The sequence below is a fragment of the Centropristis striata genome, chromosome 10 (assembly GCF_030273125.1).
Source record: "Centropristis striata isolate RG_2023a ecotype Rhode Island chromosome 10, C.striata_1.0, whole genome shotgun sequence".
In the NCBI taxonomy this organism is placed as follows: domain Eukaryota; kingdom Metazoa; phylum Chordata; class Actinopteri; order Perciformes; family Serranidae; genus Centropristis; species Centropristis striata.
Window position 1 is genome coordinate 29,996,625 of NC_081526.1, and position 14,676 is coordinate 30,011,300.

The 14,676-nt window shown below is 38.1% G+C and overlaps 1 protein-coding gene across 4 annotated transcripts; it reads left to right on the forward strand.

The window, feature by feature from the left end:
- Positions 1 to 102: 102 nt before the first annotated feature.
- Positions 103 to 14,074, forward strand: parp14rs1 (poly(ADP-ribose) polymerase family member 14-related sequence 1). 4 transcript variants are annotated; one of them, XM_059343649.1, is made up of 17 exons: positions 103 to 277; positions 949 to 1,076; positions 1,623 to 1,653; positions 3,794 to 4,048; positions 5,353 to 5,577; positions 5,682 to 7,939; positions 8,102 to 8,332; positions 8,466 to 8,684; positions 9,060 to 9,138; positions 9,432 to 9,578; positions 9,985 to 10,047; positions 10,274 to 10,450; positions 10,597 to 10,815; positions 10,918 to 11,532; positions 12,096 to 12,232; positions 12,526 to 12,700; positions 13,315 to 14,074. In XM_059343649.1, the coding sequence occupies exons 1-17, from the start codon at positions 103 to 105 to the stop codon at positions 13,596 to 13,598; spliced, it is 5,418 nt and encodes a 1,805-aa protein (XP_059199632.1). In that variant the 3' UTR covers positions 13,599 to 14,074. The 4 variants fall into 4 exon arrangements, with proteins under 4 accessions (XP_059199632.1, XP_059199634.1, XP_059199633.1 ...); XM_059343651.1 differs by having other exon boundaries at positions 3,797 to 4,048; XM_059343650.1 differs by having other exon boundaries at positions 949 to 1,069; positions 1,619 to 1,653.
- The last annotated feature ends 602 nt before the right edge of the window (positions 14,075 to 14,676 follow it).

The following is a 14,676-nucleotide window of genomic DNA, read 5'->3' on the forward strand; positions in this document are numbered from 1 at the left end:
GACAACAACACCGTAAAAAAAAAATCCAAAGTCATCGTGTCATCATTTCACAAGAAACAAAAGTGAAACTAAAGCAGGGCAGAGGGAGTCGGGCCAGCAGCGATGGCGGACGCATATTCGTTTGCTCTGCTCGTCGAGTTTGAGGAAAACGACTTACCGAGACTAAAAAACAAGTTAATAAAACACTTCCAGAGTAAGAAAGCTCACGGTGGCGACTGCGAAGTTGAATATGCGAAAGGCAGCAAGACGGCGGTGGTGCGCTTCCGCAGAGAGGAGGGTAAGTTTGGCCTGGAAAACTAGACCCTAATTTACCTAACCTTGTCCATAAGAAACGATTATTACCATTAGGCTTGTTTACTGAGTGTGTTTCTGTTCTCACAGACCAGCAGTGGTGTAAAGTAACTAAGTACATTTACTCAAGTACTGTACTTAAGTACAATTTTGAGGTACTTGTACTTTACTTGAGTATTTCCATTTTATGTCACTTTATACTTCTACTTCACTACATTTTGAGGCAAATATTGTACTTTTTACTCCACTACATTTAGCTGACAGCTTTAGTTACTTTTCAGGTCAAGATTTAACATAAAAAAACACAATAAATTTAGGTGATTAGACACTTTTTAAAATAAACCTCATAACAGTATATTAAGTAGTCAATATGAGCCCTACCTTGAGAATATTAAAACACTGTATACATAAATGCATCAATAATAATAATCTAATATAATATTTGGAATATATAAAAAAAAAACTAACTGGCTCCATGCTGTATAACGAGTACTTTTACTTTTGATACTTTAAGTACATTTTGATGCTGATACTTTTGTACTTTCACTTAAGTACATTTTGAATGCAGGACTTTTACTTGTAGTGGAGTAATTTCACATTGTGGTATTAGTACTTTTACTTAAGTAAGGGATCTGAATACTTTTTCCACCTCTGCAGACCAGCAAAATGTTTTGAAGAAAGAGGCGCACGAGATCCGTTTAGACAAAGGCGTGTTGAAGGTGACAGTTCGCCTACCTGCTGACGAGACAACAACAACAACAACAACAATACCACCACCACCACAGGTAAATCTGTATAAAATGTGTGTTTTAATTCCACGGAGATTATATTTAAAACCCTGAGTACTTTATTATGATGTCATTTTTAATGGGACCTGTAAAAGTGTCATAGTGATGGTGCAAGTCAATTATATAGCGTTTACTTCCTGTTTTATCCTCAAGTAATGATATTCAACTATTCCTCCTTATCTGACCCTTCTCAGATTCTAATGGGACAATTTGTCTGATCAGTGTGGGATAAGCTGTAGAAGACAAAAAAAACTGTCTCCCTTAAGTCATGTGAATAGTCATAAACTCCCGCAGGCCGTGCTGCATTCTGAGATTTATGTTGTTCTTATTTCCTGCTGTTTAGATATCATAGAGGCACAAACTAGATGCATAAAACACTTGGGAAATGTTATAATGTGATGTTATTTTTGGAAAAACCCCAGATAATTTGCCTGACTGGACTCCTTTTCAAACCCAGTTAACATTTAGGGCACTGTGCCATGTGAAACTGGTTATGTGAGATGTCAAAGTTGTTTAAAAAAAATTCTCCACCATTCTCTACAGGAAACTCCAGCCGAAAAAGTCCGCAAGAACTGTAAGTACAAATATATTATATAACAGTTATTCATGTTAAATGTGATAAAAGATTGACTTGTTTTTTTAATGCAATTGTTTCTTGAACAGTTTAACTCAAAAACACATCTTATGTAGTACAGTGACAAAAAAAAGTCAAAATACAGGTTTACCATCATTCTATCAATTTAAGTGTTTCTATTTAAATTCTAATATCAATATGTACATTTTTAAAATAAATTTGTTCATGTACGTCTATGTGTTCAGCAGAACATTTGCTAAAATGATTAACCTTGTTTAGCAATCACTAAACAAATAAAGGTTCTGTGGTCATTTTTTTGTGGCACATTCAAACTGAAAAGAAATAAAAACTGTAAGGCATTCCTCAAGTCAAAAGTGAAATTTGTTTTTAATTAGTAGTCTGTAAAATCATTAAGTGCAGTTTTAAATCAAAGGTGATATCTGTGGTGGCCCTGAGAGCTCAACACACTGCAAATGAAGAAAACACATGGTGGCTTAAAAGACACAACACAAACAGATGAACAAACATCTTCACAGATGATATTAATATTATAATAATAAGCAAAAAGCTGATGCTACATTACCACAGATATATGCATAATATCTGAATCATGTGATCAGATTTTTTAAATAAAGAAACAAAAAAAAGTACATTTGACTACATTTTAGCTCATTTTCAAAACACCACTTATGTTTAGCAGACGTTAGGGACTTCATAAGCCACAAACCATGGCAAAAGTAAGTGTGTCCGAGTCGTGTGCATCTCTTTTTAGCGTCCCCTGGACACAGTTGGTCACAGCCCTGTTGGGCTGTGACCATAGACTTTTGTGGCACTTTTCCTAAATTCTGTGAACGGGTCATCAAGTTGGCAGTAGATATAATATCTTTGCATGTGGCCATACAGTCTTTAAAAGCAGAAACAACATGGGGTAGTTGTTACTGCAGCAGTTTTTTTATAAAAAAGGAACTGAATTTTTTCTTTATTGTGCAAAACTTGTATGTGTATTTTGATTTGCCACTGTGGCCACATCCTCTCTGGTCGAATGTAATATTCCCTTTCGGGTAAGATAAACCACACCTTTGTATATTTTTTGTGTAAGATTTTTTTGTGAAGTGGTATTCTATTTATCAGGCACATTTTTGCACATTACATTTCTCATGTCATTTTTGTGTACTCCATTAATGGCTTAAGTTACTCTGCTACACTTTCATACTGGGCTTTGAACCAATTTAGTTTAGCACACAGGCCAGCTTATTGCTAAACCACAGACTTTCACATAATAACATTAAATAAGCACAAGTAAAATAAGTTTCAGTTTCCATTCTCTCCACGTACTTCTCATTTTGTGCTCTTTCCCTCTCTCCCTCTCCCTCTGTCTACCTTTTCTTTTGCTCTACTATAGCCTATCTGGGTATTTGGTTAAATGTCATATAAATATTAATTACATGAGGATAAATTACCACATCCTGGTAGTGTCTGACTTCTTCAAAGTCAGTAATGATTTATCTAAAATGGCTGTTGAGCCACTCCCATTCCTTCCTCCAGTCAGACGACAGGGTGCACACCACTCCTAGTAACAAACAGGCTATAAAGACATGTGAAAACACAAGTACTGTGCTCTAGGAAAACTTGTATGTACATTTTTATGTTATGTGTATGATTTCTGTGTGAAGCACTTTGTGACTTCTGTCTGTAAAAGGTGCTATATAAATAAAGTTTACTTACTTACTTACTTACTTACTTACTTAGGAAATGTTGATCACTTTGTAGTCTTGTTTAGGACATCTAACACTTTTTAAACTTTTTTTTTTAGAAAATGATAAACACTATCAAATATCAACTCTAAAAAGCAGGATTATATTATTGTGGTGCCAAGGCGAGCTGCAAATCCATTGTAGCTGTGCTTGAAATTGGAGGAGCTCTAAAAAATAAATTAATCATTATATAAATAACATTTTTGGGAGGTGTAGGGAAATCTCTTTGGGTGGTCATCTAAAAAATCCAACCCAGTTTAATACTTGGAATAAACCTCCCACAAATAGAGATGTCCTTCATGGTTGGCTGTTATTTAGTGTTACTTTATCTCACTTCATTAAGAAATGTGTGCCCAGGCACTTAACCTTTTCTGTCTCATTAACAGCAGATGTTGCTGTGATTAACAAGCAGTCGAGCACCGATGATCAAAAGGACAAAGAAGAGGAGACAGCAGACGAAGAGCCGTGCTCCACCTTGGCTGTTATAGGAAATATTCCAGAGACGATGAACCAGGAGTTTTTGGAGATGCTGGTGGAGAACGTTTTAATGGATGCCGATGCTCCATGTGACAGCCAAAACTTCACACTTGAAGTTCTCCGTGACATCTCCTCTGCTGTGGTGACATTTCAGAGTGAAAAAGGTACTAATATACTCTGTGTGCGTGTGCGTGTGCATGTGTGTGTTATTATTTTCAAGCATGCTTTATACAAAAGTTTTTTAATTAAAAAAAAAACAATCAAGGATTCACCTGTATAATCTCTAGCATACCCCTGGTGATTTTCAGTTCAGCATCTAGAAATAATGCACACCTGTTGCTGCTTCTGCTGCAAAATGCATGCCATTAATATGCAGCCAGTGACTATTGTCTAATGTCTATTCATGTTAAAATGTAATATGTGAAGCTTTGTATCTTTAAAAAATAATAATCAGATGCATTTATTTCCTTTTTTAAACATTTCCACAGTTAAATTTTAAACATTTTAAAACCATAATTGTTTACATCCACATTTGCAGGCTAGCAGTCTTATTCTTCTCTGCCTATGTGTGCACGTTGTAATGTCCCTTGGCTCTTTACTGCCATTGGCTGTCAATCAGTGGATTAGTGTGATTGTGCATCTTATCACCTGCTCCTGCATGTGCAAATACAAACAAAATCTGACCTCATTTTAAGATAAACTCGTAAGTGGGTAACAGTGCCTTGCAAAAGTATTCATACCCCTTGGAATTTTCACCCTTTTGTTGCTTTTACACATGAAATCATGGTCGATATAATTTGGCCTTTTTAAAAAGAATTTGCAAAAAAACCCTCCTGACTTATACTTTTCAATTATCTTTTCTCTGAGTTACTAGAAGTGTTCTTTTGTCTTCATGGTACAATTGTAGCAGGAATAGTGATGAACCAGAGGCTGGACCTCCGAGACACAGATGTTTTTTTATACTACGATCACTTGATACACATCAACTGCACTCAGGTGATCTCCATTTCACTAACTGTGACACTGCTGGCATTAACCAGCTGGAGCTTTGTTGAATTAGTTCAGTTATATTAAAGGGTATGAATACTTATGCAATCATTTATTTTACCTTATATATTTTTAATTAATTTATACTATTTTGTAAAAATCTGTTTTCACTTTGATTGACCATGATTTCATGTGTAAAAGCAACAAAAGGGTGAAACATCCAAGGGGTATGAATACTTTTGCAAGGCACTTTATATGTACTATGTTGCTGGAAGCATCTTTACCTCTGGGAAAATGTTTAAACTTTTCCATCAATCATTATTGCAGTTACTCAGACAACTCCTCCTCGTCTCCTCTTTAAAAAAAAACGTCCCTTCAAGGCTGAATCTGTTGTCAAAAAAAGCACTACGTGCTGTTTATTCTTTGTGTTATTTAACATGTTCCTACATAACTCCTTTAATTTTCTGTCACTATCTCACAGAAAACACAGATTTCGTGACAAGATGCCCCAAAAACAGAACATTCTCAAAGAAGGGACTAACAGCCCGGCCTCTTGAAGTCACAAACCGAGTCATAGTTGACGACATACAAAATTTTGGTGAAGATCTCCTCCGCCTTTATTTTGAGACTGCAGGTGGAGATGTGGAAAATCTTGAGCTTAATGAAGAGGAGCAGTCTGTCATCATCACATTTAAAGACCATAAAGGTAGATCATTTGCAGTTCACATTGAATATAAGAGAAATTGCCAACGTTATATGAATTCTACAAAATCTGATAATGTAATGTTTGATGTAATTTTTTTTCCATAGCTGTTCAGAAAATCGGGAAGAAGAAGAAGCATCACATCAACCAGGAAGAGATAAGAGTTTATCCTTTCTATAAATCTTTGGGAAGAGTCCTCTATGGCAAAGATAAGCCCCCACTAAAACTCCCTGCTGCTGTATCTGAACCAATTGACAGCGCTCTTTGGAGATACCTAAAAGACAATCAATCAGCAGCAAAGACCATTCATAGTCAGTTGGCAAAAGACTTCTGCAAAGTAAACCTCGACCAATCTACAGTGCGCTTGAGCCCCATGGCTTCACTACTGCAGCAAAAAGATGCAGAAGACATCACCAAAGAGTGGAGAGATACCGTGAAGTCAGCATTTGCACAAGCGCTGTTAACATTCAGATCCTTGAAGCTTCAGCCAGAGTCAGACGTATGGGAAGAGTGTCAGGAGAAGATCAGTGAAACACTGGTGAATGAGGATGTAGTTGTGGTGCCTGATGAAGGCAATTGTGTCCTATCAGTTGTTGGTCTCGTGGCTGATGTGAACAGACTAGAGCAAACTCTTCGTGAAGTCGTAAACAAGATTGTCAGTAGGGTTCAGAGGGAGAAATCGAGCGTTACCCAAGAGATGAAAGTGTCAGCGTCTATTTACCACATCCTGTGTCAAGATGGTCTTCAGGACAAGCTGCAAAATGTGTACCCAGAACTCAAATTGTCATTTCGGAAAGACAGTCGAGATGGTTTGATGTTAACTGGGCTTAGAGAGGAGATTTTGGCAGCAAACAAAGTCATATATGATGCAATGTTTGCATTAAAACGACAGAATTTAGAAATAGATAACTATGTGCTTGACTTGTTGAAGGATGAACAACCAGAGGAGCTCACAAATGCTCTCCTGACATCCAGTGGTATAAATGCAGCGTTTGAGATCAATGCACACAGGGTGCAACTTCTTGCTGCTTCCGACGAAGATCTGAATGTTGCTGAAGACCATCTGGGGAAGCTGCTAATATCTCAATACATTGATGTTGAAGATAGTAAGGTCCTGGAGAAGTCAGAATGGCGTGACCTGGTCAATCAGCTGGAGAATGCAGACAGTAGGTCATACAGGAGAATTCGAATCAACACTACTGAGCAACAAGTCGTGGTCTCTGGTCACAAGGATAGTGTCATAAAAGTTTGCAGGGAACTTGAAGACTCCTTAACGCAGAATGCTCAAGTTGAAGAAACTGTTGTGGTCAAGCCCAATGCCATAGTTGAATACATTAAAACACTTGACACACGTTGGTTGGAGCAAATGGAAGACAAAGTGGAGGTATCTTACAGAAAGGAGGCCATCTTTTTAAGTGGTTCCAGAGTTGATGTCGCAGAGGGCAAGGGTGTGGTTGAAGACCTGGTCTCTTCTGTCCACTTTGAAAATGTTAAAGTCTCCATGCCTGGAGCAAAAAAGTTCTTTCAGGATAAAGAAGCCATGTATGTTTCCTCACTCTGGAATGAAACTCGCTGCCTGGTCCAGCTGGTTGATGACACTAGTGGTGGACAGGTTGACTCGGCCCAAAGACCAGTACTAAAGCCTGTGTATCAGCTTCAGACATCTGACGGGGTGGAGATAGCTGTTTGCAAGGCAGATATGTGCAGCTACCCAGTGCATGCAATTGTCAATGCTTCTAATCCGGACCTGAAACATAATGGAGGTCTTTCAGCAGCACTTCTTAATGCTGCTGGCCCTCAGCTGCAGGATGAATGTGACAGAATAATTAACTCGAAAGGCCAACTCCAGCCAGGGGAGTGTGTCATAACTGGTGCTGGGGGAAACCTTTGCTGCAAAAAAGTCATCCACGCAGTGGGACCCACGTTTGAAGCAGCTAAACCACATAAGGCCCTAGCAAAGTTGAAAAGAGCCGTCAAAAGAAGCTTAGAACTTGCTGAAGAGAACAACTGCATCTCCGTGGCTCTGCCCGCCATCAGCAGAAACCTAGGCTTTCCTCTTCCTTTGTGTGCAATCACCATTGTCAAAGCAATCAAGGAACACTGTGATGAAAAGTATGATGACAACACCTTGAAGAGGATCCATTTAGTGAACAATGATGACATCACTGTTCAGGCTATGGAGGCAGCTGTCAGACAGGAGTTTGGTAATCAAGGTGTCAGTCTTTCTCAAGAAACCAAAACCGCCAAGGCTCTCCCTGTGAAACATACTGGGGATGCTGGATCTAACCAAAACTGCTTGGGTCAAGTGCAGACCACAGAGGGCTTGGACGTCACTCTCACAAAAGGAAACATTGAGAACGCCAACGTAAGTTCAATCCAGTAATACAGTTATCCCCATAGTTGTTCCACAACTATTTTATGGCTGATTTTTACAGCACTGATACTCATACTGATACTATTTTAAAAATAAATGTAGTGTGAACCTGAATTTTATGAAACTGATAAAACTGTGTTAACACATTCGTAGACGGAGGTGACCGTTAATACTGTGTTTGAAGATCTTGTGCTGAACAAAGGAGCAGTTTCAACTGCCATCTTCAGTGCGGCCGGAGCCAAACTTCAGCAGTTGGTAAATGCAAACAATGCTAGTGGAAATTTTGGCGACATCATTGTCACTGAAGGCTGCAAGCTCAAGAGCAAACAAGTGTTTCATGCTGTTTCACCTCACTGGGACAATGGACAAGGCACTGCCGAAAAGGTAAAGTGTTACATCATGTACATCATGAGCTATATGACTCTTGTGATTTCAAATTTCTCTTTCCTCTAAGAGCTGAGGAATACTATATACATCAAACATTAGATATTGAGAACATTTTTGCTTTGCCTTCTAGATCTTGGATGGCATTTTCAAGGATTGCTTGAACAAGGCAGAGGACAGTGGTCTGACCTCCATATCCTTCCCCGCCATCGGCACAGGAAACCTGGCTTTCCCAAAAGACCTTGTAGCCTCATTGATGTTTGATGAAATCATAGCATTTAGCAAGAAACAACCTAAGCACCTTAAGAAGGTTGTGATCATCCTTTACCCGAAAGATGCACAGACTATCCAGGTAAGGAAAGAAATCAAGCTTTGTAGTACTTCATGCCCCAACAGCAGAACTAAAATCTAACAATGACATTTTCTTTAGGTTTTAGTCCTGTTTGAGGGGGAGTGCAGGAAACACTCTGGGCAGCTATTTGTCAGAATCAAATAAATGGAATTAGAGTAGAACGGACATTGAAGTGTTTTTTGTCATTTGACTAGTTCAAAAGAACATTAAAATTGATGTTAATTGTTATGGTTGCACACACATAAATGGAGGGCTAAAGTGTGTCGTACTCACTAGTTTGAAGACGGATGACTGGCTAGTTAGCTAGTAACTTCTCAGTCTCCAGAGCTGCCGTCTGTGTCTGATTATCAGCTGCCTCTGTGATTCTGTCTCCAGGTTTTTAGTGATGAATTTGCAAAGAAGTTCCCCAATGCCGCATTTGTTCCAGAGCCCACAAGTCCGCAACAATCTCCAGGTAGGCAACATTATTCCAACATTTTAGTTTTTAATTATAATATATAATCCAGTATTATAGAAATAGGTAAGGATTCAAACAACAGTTCCCTCAGCAAGCATATCATTATGGAGTGAATCAATTTGAACACCTAATATAAACATTTCAAATGTATGTGTGATTGTTCAGTTACATTCTACAATTTTCTCAAATGTTATTATTTGTAATTTTAACAATACGGAATAGTTTTGGTTTTGTAATAAACATCTTTACTGAATGGGCTTTAATTCTTTATTTGTATCTACTCCTTCAAGGTCCCTTCTCTAAAATTGTCTCGGGCTCAGGAGTGCATGAGACCAAAATGGGAAATGTGGCTGTACAGGTTGTCACGGGAGACATAACCAAGGAGACCAGTGATGTCATCGTCAACTCCTCCAATGAAAATTTCTCTCTGAAGTCAGGTAAAGGATAGCCAGAAATGGGACTATTTTAGATTTATTGATAATAATAATAATAATAGTATTGATAATACATTTAATGTATATAGCGCTTTCTAGACACTCAAAGACGCTTAACAGGCAATAGGGGTGGACATATACATAAACATACATACAACAAACTTCAGATTGAGAAGCGGCGAAAAAAACAGCACCAGCGTCCTCTCACATCCAAAAAAAGAGATATAGCATAACATGAGGAGAGGGGAGGGGGAATATGTAAATACCTTTAATGAATATGTAAATACCTTTCATGTACTATGCCCTGCAAGGCAGCATATTTCACACACGAATCCCAAACGGAACCATGTCCTCCTTTTTATATTTATATATTGATAAATATGGATGCTTTTATCTCTTTCTCCTCTAGGAGTATCTAAGGCTATTCTGGATGCAGCAGGTCAGGCTGTTGAAGCAGAATGTCAAAAACTTGGTAAGGAAACATTTACACAAGTGTAAAAACTCAGCACAGCACAACGATCTTGTGCTTGGCAGTGTAATGACTGGTTACAAAATCATGGATCATGGATACAAAATCAATTATTAAGCCAATTCTGGTCAACTGTAAGGATGCATGACACACACACACACACACACACACACACACACATGGTTTTCAAGGTTCAAAAGGCATTCAAGTTTACTGTCTACATCTTTAGGTGCCCTGCCCAATCCCGGTATGATAACAACCCAGCCAGGCAATCTCAAATGTAAGAAGATCCTTCACCTTGCTGGACAGACGGACCCAGTAAAAATCCAGAGGGTTGTGAAGGAGGCACTCCAAATGTGTGTGACAAACTCAGACACTTCTGTCTCATTTCCTGCCATCGGCACAGGTGAGATTTATTAGCAGTATGTGGTGTTTATCATTTGTAAAGTTGTGGAGTCTTTTTTGACTTTTTCTTGACTGCATTCCAGCACTGCTACACACTTGTACGAAGTCATTAGTAATGGTCTGTAATTGAATGCTGTACCATTTTAGGTCAAGGTAATGTACAGGCAAGGCAGGTGGCAGACGCCATGTTGGATGCAGTGGTTGATGTGTTGAGCCAATCCCCTTCCACGACCCTGAAGACAATTCGGATAGTTATTTTCCAGCCACCCATGCTTAAAGAATTCTACAACAGTATGCACCAAAGAGAAGCAACTGAAGCAAAAGAGAAAGGAGGCTTCTGGAGAAATATCGGCTCCACATTAAAATGTAAGTACAGTGAAAAGGATCATTTTGGTTTTCATATTCTTTCACCCATAATGACTTTTAAAATTAAAATGCTAATGTAGATCTTGGAATTTGTTCTTTCAGCATTGTTTGTTGGTGGAAGTAGTGACAAGCCACAGAAAGAAGGGGATTTTGTAATTGAGGCTCAGAAAGTGAGCCCTGCTTCTTTCCACATCTGCGGTGGGTCCCAGGCCAGAGTAGCCTCAGCCAAGCAATGGATCAACGACCTGATATCCAAAGAGCAACACAGCATCTGCATCAAAGATGACTCCATCCTTAGGTTCTCAGATGCAGACCACCAGCGCATTCTTGACATCCAGAAGACAATGAGCGTAACAATTAGGATTGAGAGCAAGAATGGCCAAGCTACAGTCACCATCGAGGGCATCAGCAAGGACGTGCTCGGAGCCAGCCATGATGTCCATGAGATGGTGAAGTTGGCGAGAGACAATGAGGAGCTGCAGAAGAACGTGGAGCTGGCGGGCACAGTGGTGGCCTGGCAGTACCAGCAGCAGGGGCTTCAGTTCCAAAATTTTGATTCAATGTCCAACTTCAAGCTCGAGCAAGCCTTGGAAAAGAAACTAACAAAAGTAAAAGTTACAGTCCAGGGTCAAGACTACACAGTCACCATGCCAAAGGGACCTGCCACTGACAGCCAGGGACGCACCCTGCAGATCAAGCGCATTGACAAACTCAAAGGTAACTATTCTAAGGTTACAACCCTGCTTTTCTGTCCTGTCTAACATCCAAATTAATGCATGAAAAATGATGATCATATCTCCATTATGAAGCCAGAATACGGTGCATAATATACTAGGAAACACTGTATATATTGTTATACAGCCATGGAAAAAAATATAGACCACCTTTATTCTCTTTTATATCTTGTTCATTTTAATGCCTGGTACAACTAAAGGTACATTTGTTTGGACAAATATAATGATAACAACACCAGAAATAGCTCATAACAGTTTAATTTAAGAGCTGATATCTAGACATTTTCTATGGTTTTCTTGATAATAACCAAAATCATTATCAAGATGAGGCTAGATATCAGCTCTTAGATTGAACTCTTATGAGCAACTTTTGTTTTTATCATTGTATTTGTCCAAACAAACGTACCCTTAGTTACAAGGGTGGTCTAATATTTTTTTCCATGACTATATATGGTTATATGGTTGTCAAGTTTGCGAAAAACAAACATGCAAATAAATTGTTTATGCCAGGATGAACAAAAATGGAATTGTTTGATTTGCCCCTAGATGAAGACATACCTGAGCACTGGGAAGCAATGCCAGCCAACACCACGAGTCACGCTGTCACGCTTAAGGCTGGGACACCAGAGTACAAAGAAATCCTGACCCTGTTCCAGGCCACATGCCCACAAACCCCGATCAAGGTAGATAACATTTAAAATTCGCTGTATGTAATGAATTAGAGACGTTTTATGTGGTACATCTCCATCATCTGTCCTCATATCCATTTTTGCAAATAAAATGTCTTAAAGGGGTAATTTCCAACAATTCTCTCCATTTGAATTACTTACTCATATTTTCTTTAAAATGTGTCAAACGTTTATAAAATATCACTGCATAACAGGTATACCCCAAAAAAGTCTATGATAAAGAAAAAGCCTTCAATGTAATAGGCATAAAATAAGACACTCAATAATGTACTTCTCCCTCCTGTTAGATCGAGAGGATCCAGAACCCAGTCCTGTGGAAAACCCTGCAGATCAAGAGGCGTGGCATGGAACAAAGAAACAATCATCAGAACAATGAGAGACGCCTCTTTCATGGCACCGCCCATGACACAGTGGCTCACATCAACGAACACGGCTTCAACAGGAGTTTCGCAGGAAAGAATGGTGAGTCATGTCAGAAATATGCGACTGACATTTTCTTTATCTGTTTTGAAAACCTGAAGACAAGTCCAATGTGACACATACCATTCCTTATAATGCTGATTTGTAGTTTTTACACTACAATTACATCACATATTTTGACATTTTGGTCATACTGTACCCCAGTAGTTTTAGAATTATATGATTTCATCAATATTCAAAATTATCACTAAAGGCTTAGATAGACTTTATTGTCATTAAGTCATACATACAAATATGCACATTGAACAAAATTTCATTGCATTGGCTCACAGTGATTGTACTCTGGAATGTCATAGATAAAGTATAAATATAAAATATAAAACTGTAAAAAAATAGAATATTTATATTGCACAGAAGTGTAGCAGGATAAAGTGTTTTTGTAAATAGACAATAGACATAAAAAAATATAAAAACGAGTTTACAGTGCAGTAAAATAAACCTACATTTTTAAAGAAACGACCGGCAAAGTTTAGTTTTAATGGATGTTCAGAACACTACAGTTGTTATTCAGTTATTTCTGAACATTATAACACTACTTGAAAAACAAAAGTACTTTGTTTTACACAGATTAACTTCATATCTTTCTATATTTTCAGCTACTTGTTATGGCAAGGGCACATACTTTGCTGTCAACGCTAATTACTCCGCCCAAAACACCTACTCCAGACCCAATCCAAATGGGGAGAAGTGCATGTACGTGTGTCGAGTGCTGACGGGAGATTTCACCGCCGGACAATCCGGCATGATCACACCGCCGGCCAAGGGCACCGCATCCGTCGACAAGTACGACAGCGTTGTGGACAATATGACCACTCCCGGCATGTTCATTGTCTTCCACGACAGCCAGGCTTATCCTGAATATCTGATCACATTCAAGTGAACAGGTAACAGGGAGAAAAGACAAACAAATGCCTTACATGTGACACTGCCTTGGTTGAAACTTTTTTTGTGTAATAATATGTAACAATAACATTAATTTTCGGTATACAATCAAACTGCAATTATCATAGGTGTTAGTTATGGTATTAGTTGTCAGATCCATATAGTGCCTTGAATATATCTCTGCCATTCTACAGAATAATTATGCAAGAAGACATCAGGTAACGAAAAAATAAGAATGTTGTCAAAACAATTTTATATTTGATGCACTGTTTAATTTCACTTAACATTGTTCCCCCGTTCGTGGTACGTGGAAGGCTGATGGAAAGTACCTGCTCTGTTCCAGGAAACCATGGGATTATATAAACTCGCCTGTGTGCATGTGTAACTCAGGTCACTTTTGTTTTTGAAATGAAAAATGAAAGTTAACTGCTGTTCTAGTTCACAAGCCTTGACAAATAAAAGTTAATACAAGCACATTGATATGTCGTTTGTTTTCTTTACTTTTAATGTAATAACCCCATCTCTATATTTGTGTCCAGCATTTGTCTATCCATTTGTCTATGTATGTATATATATAAACAGTCTAGGAAAAATTATTAGACCATCCTTGTTTTTTTCAATTTCTTGTTCAGTTTTTAATGCCTGGTACAACTAAAGATACATTTGTTTGGACAAATATGATGATAACAAAAATAGCTCATAAGAGTTTAATTCAAGAGCTTCCATAGTTTTCTTGATAATGATTTTGGTTATTACCAAGAAAACCATGGAGAATGTCTAGATGTCAGCACTTAAATTAAACTGTTATGAGCTATTTTTGTTGTTATCATTATATTTGTCCTAACAAATGAACCTTTAGTGGTAATGAATGAGAAATTGAAGTAAACCATGGTATATATATATATATATATATATATGTATAATAAGAGAGGGAGAGAGAGAGAGGTTGAAGTTACTTTTTGTCCATTTCAGAGCAATAGTTTTTCCTGCAATAAACGTGTCTCTAAAGATACTTTTTCACTCTTCAATAAAGATCCAATAGGTATAAGTCATTTACTTAAAAAACTAAAAAGTTA

What these genes read in the sequence shown, in the direction of transcription:
- parp14rs1 (XM_059343649.1), top strand. Translation starts at nt 103, where the DNA reads ATGGCGGACGCATATTCGTTTGCTCTGCTCGTCGAGTTTGAGGAAAAC. An exon ending in AGCAGAATGTCAAAAACTTG is followed by an intron (nt 10,048 to 10,273) that starts GTAAGGAAACAT and finishes CTACATCTTTAG; the next exon opens with GTGCCCTGCCCAATCCCGGT. An exon ending in GAGTTTCGCAGGAAAGAATG is followed by an intron (nt 12,701 to 13,314) that starts GTGAGTCATGTC and finishes CTATATTTTCAG; the next exon opens with CTACTTGTTATGGCAAGGGC.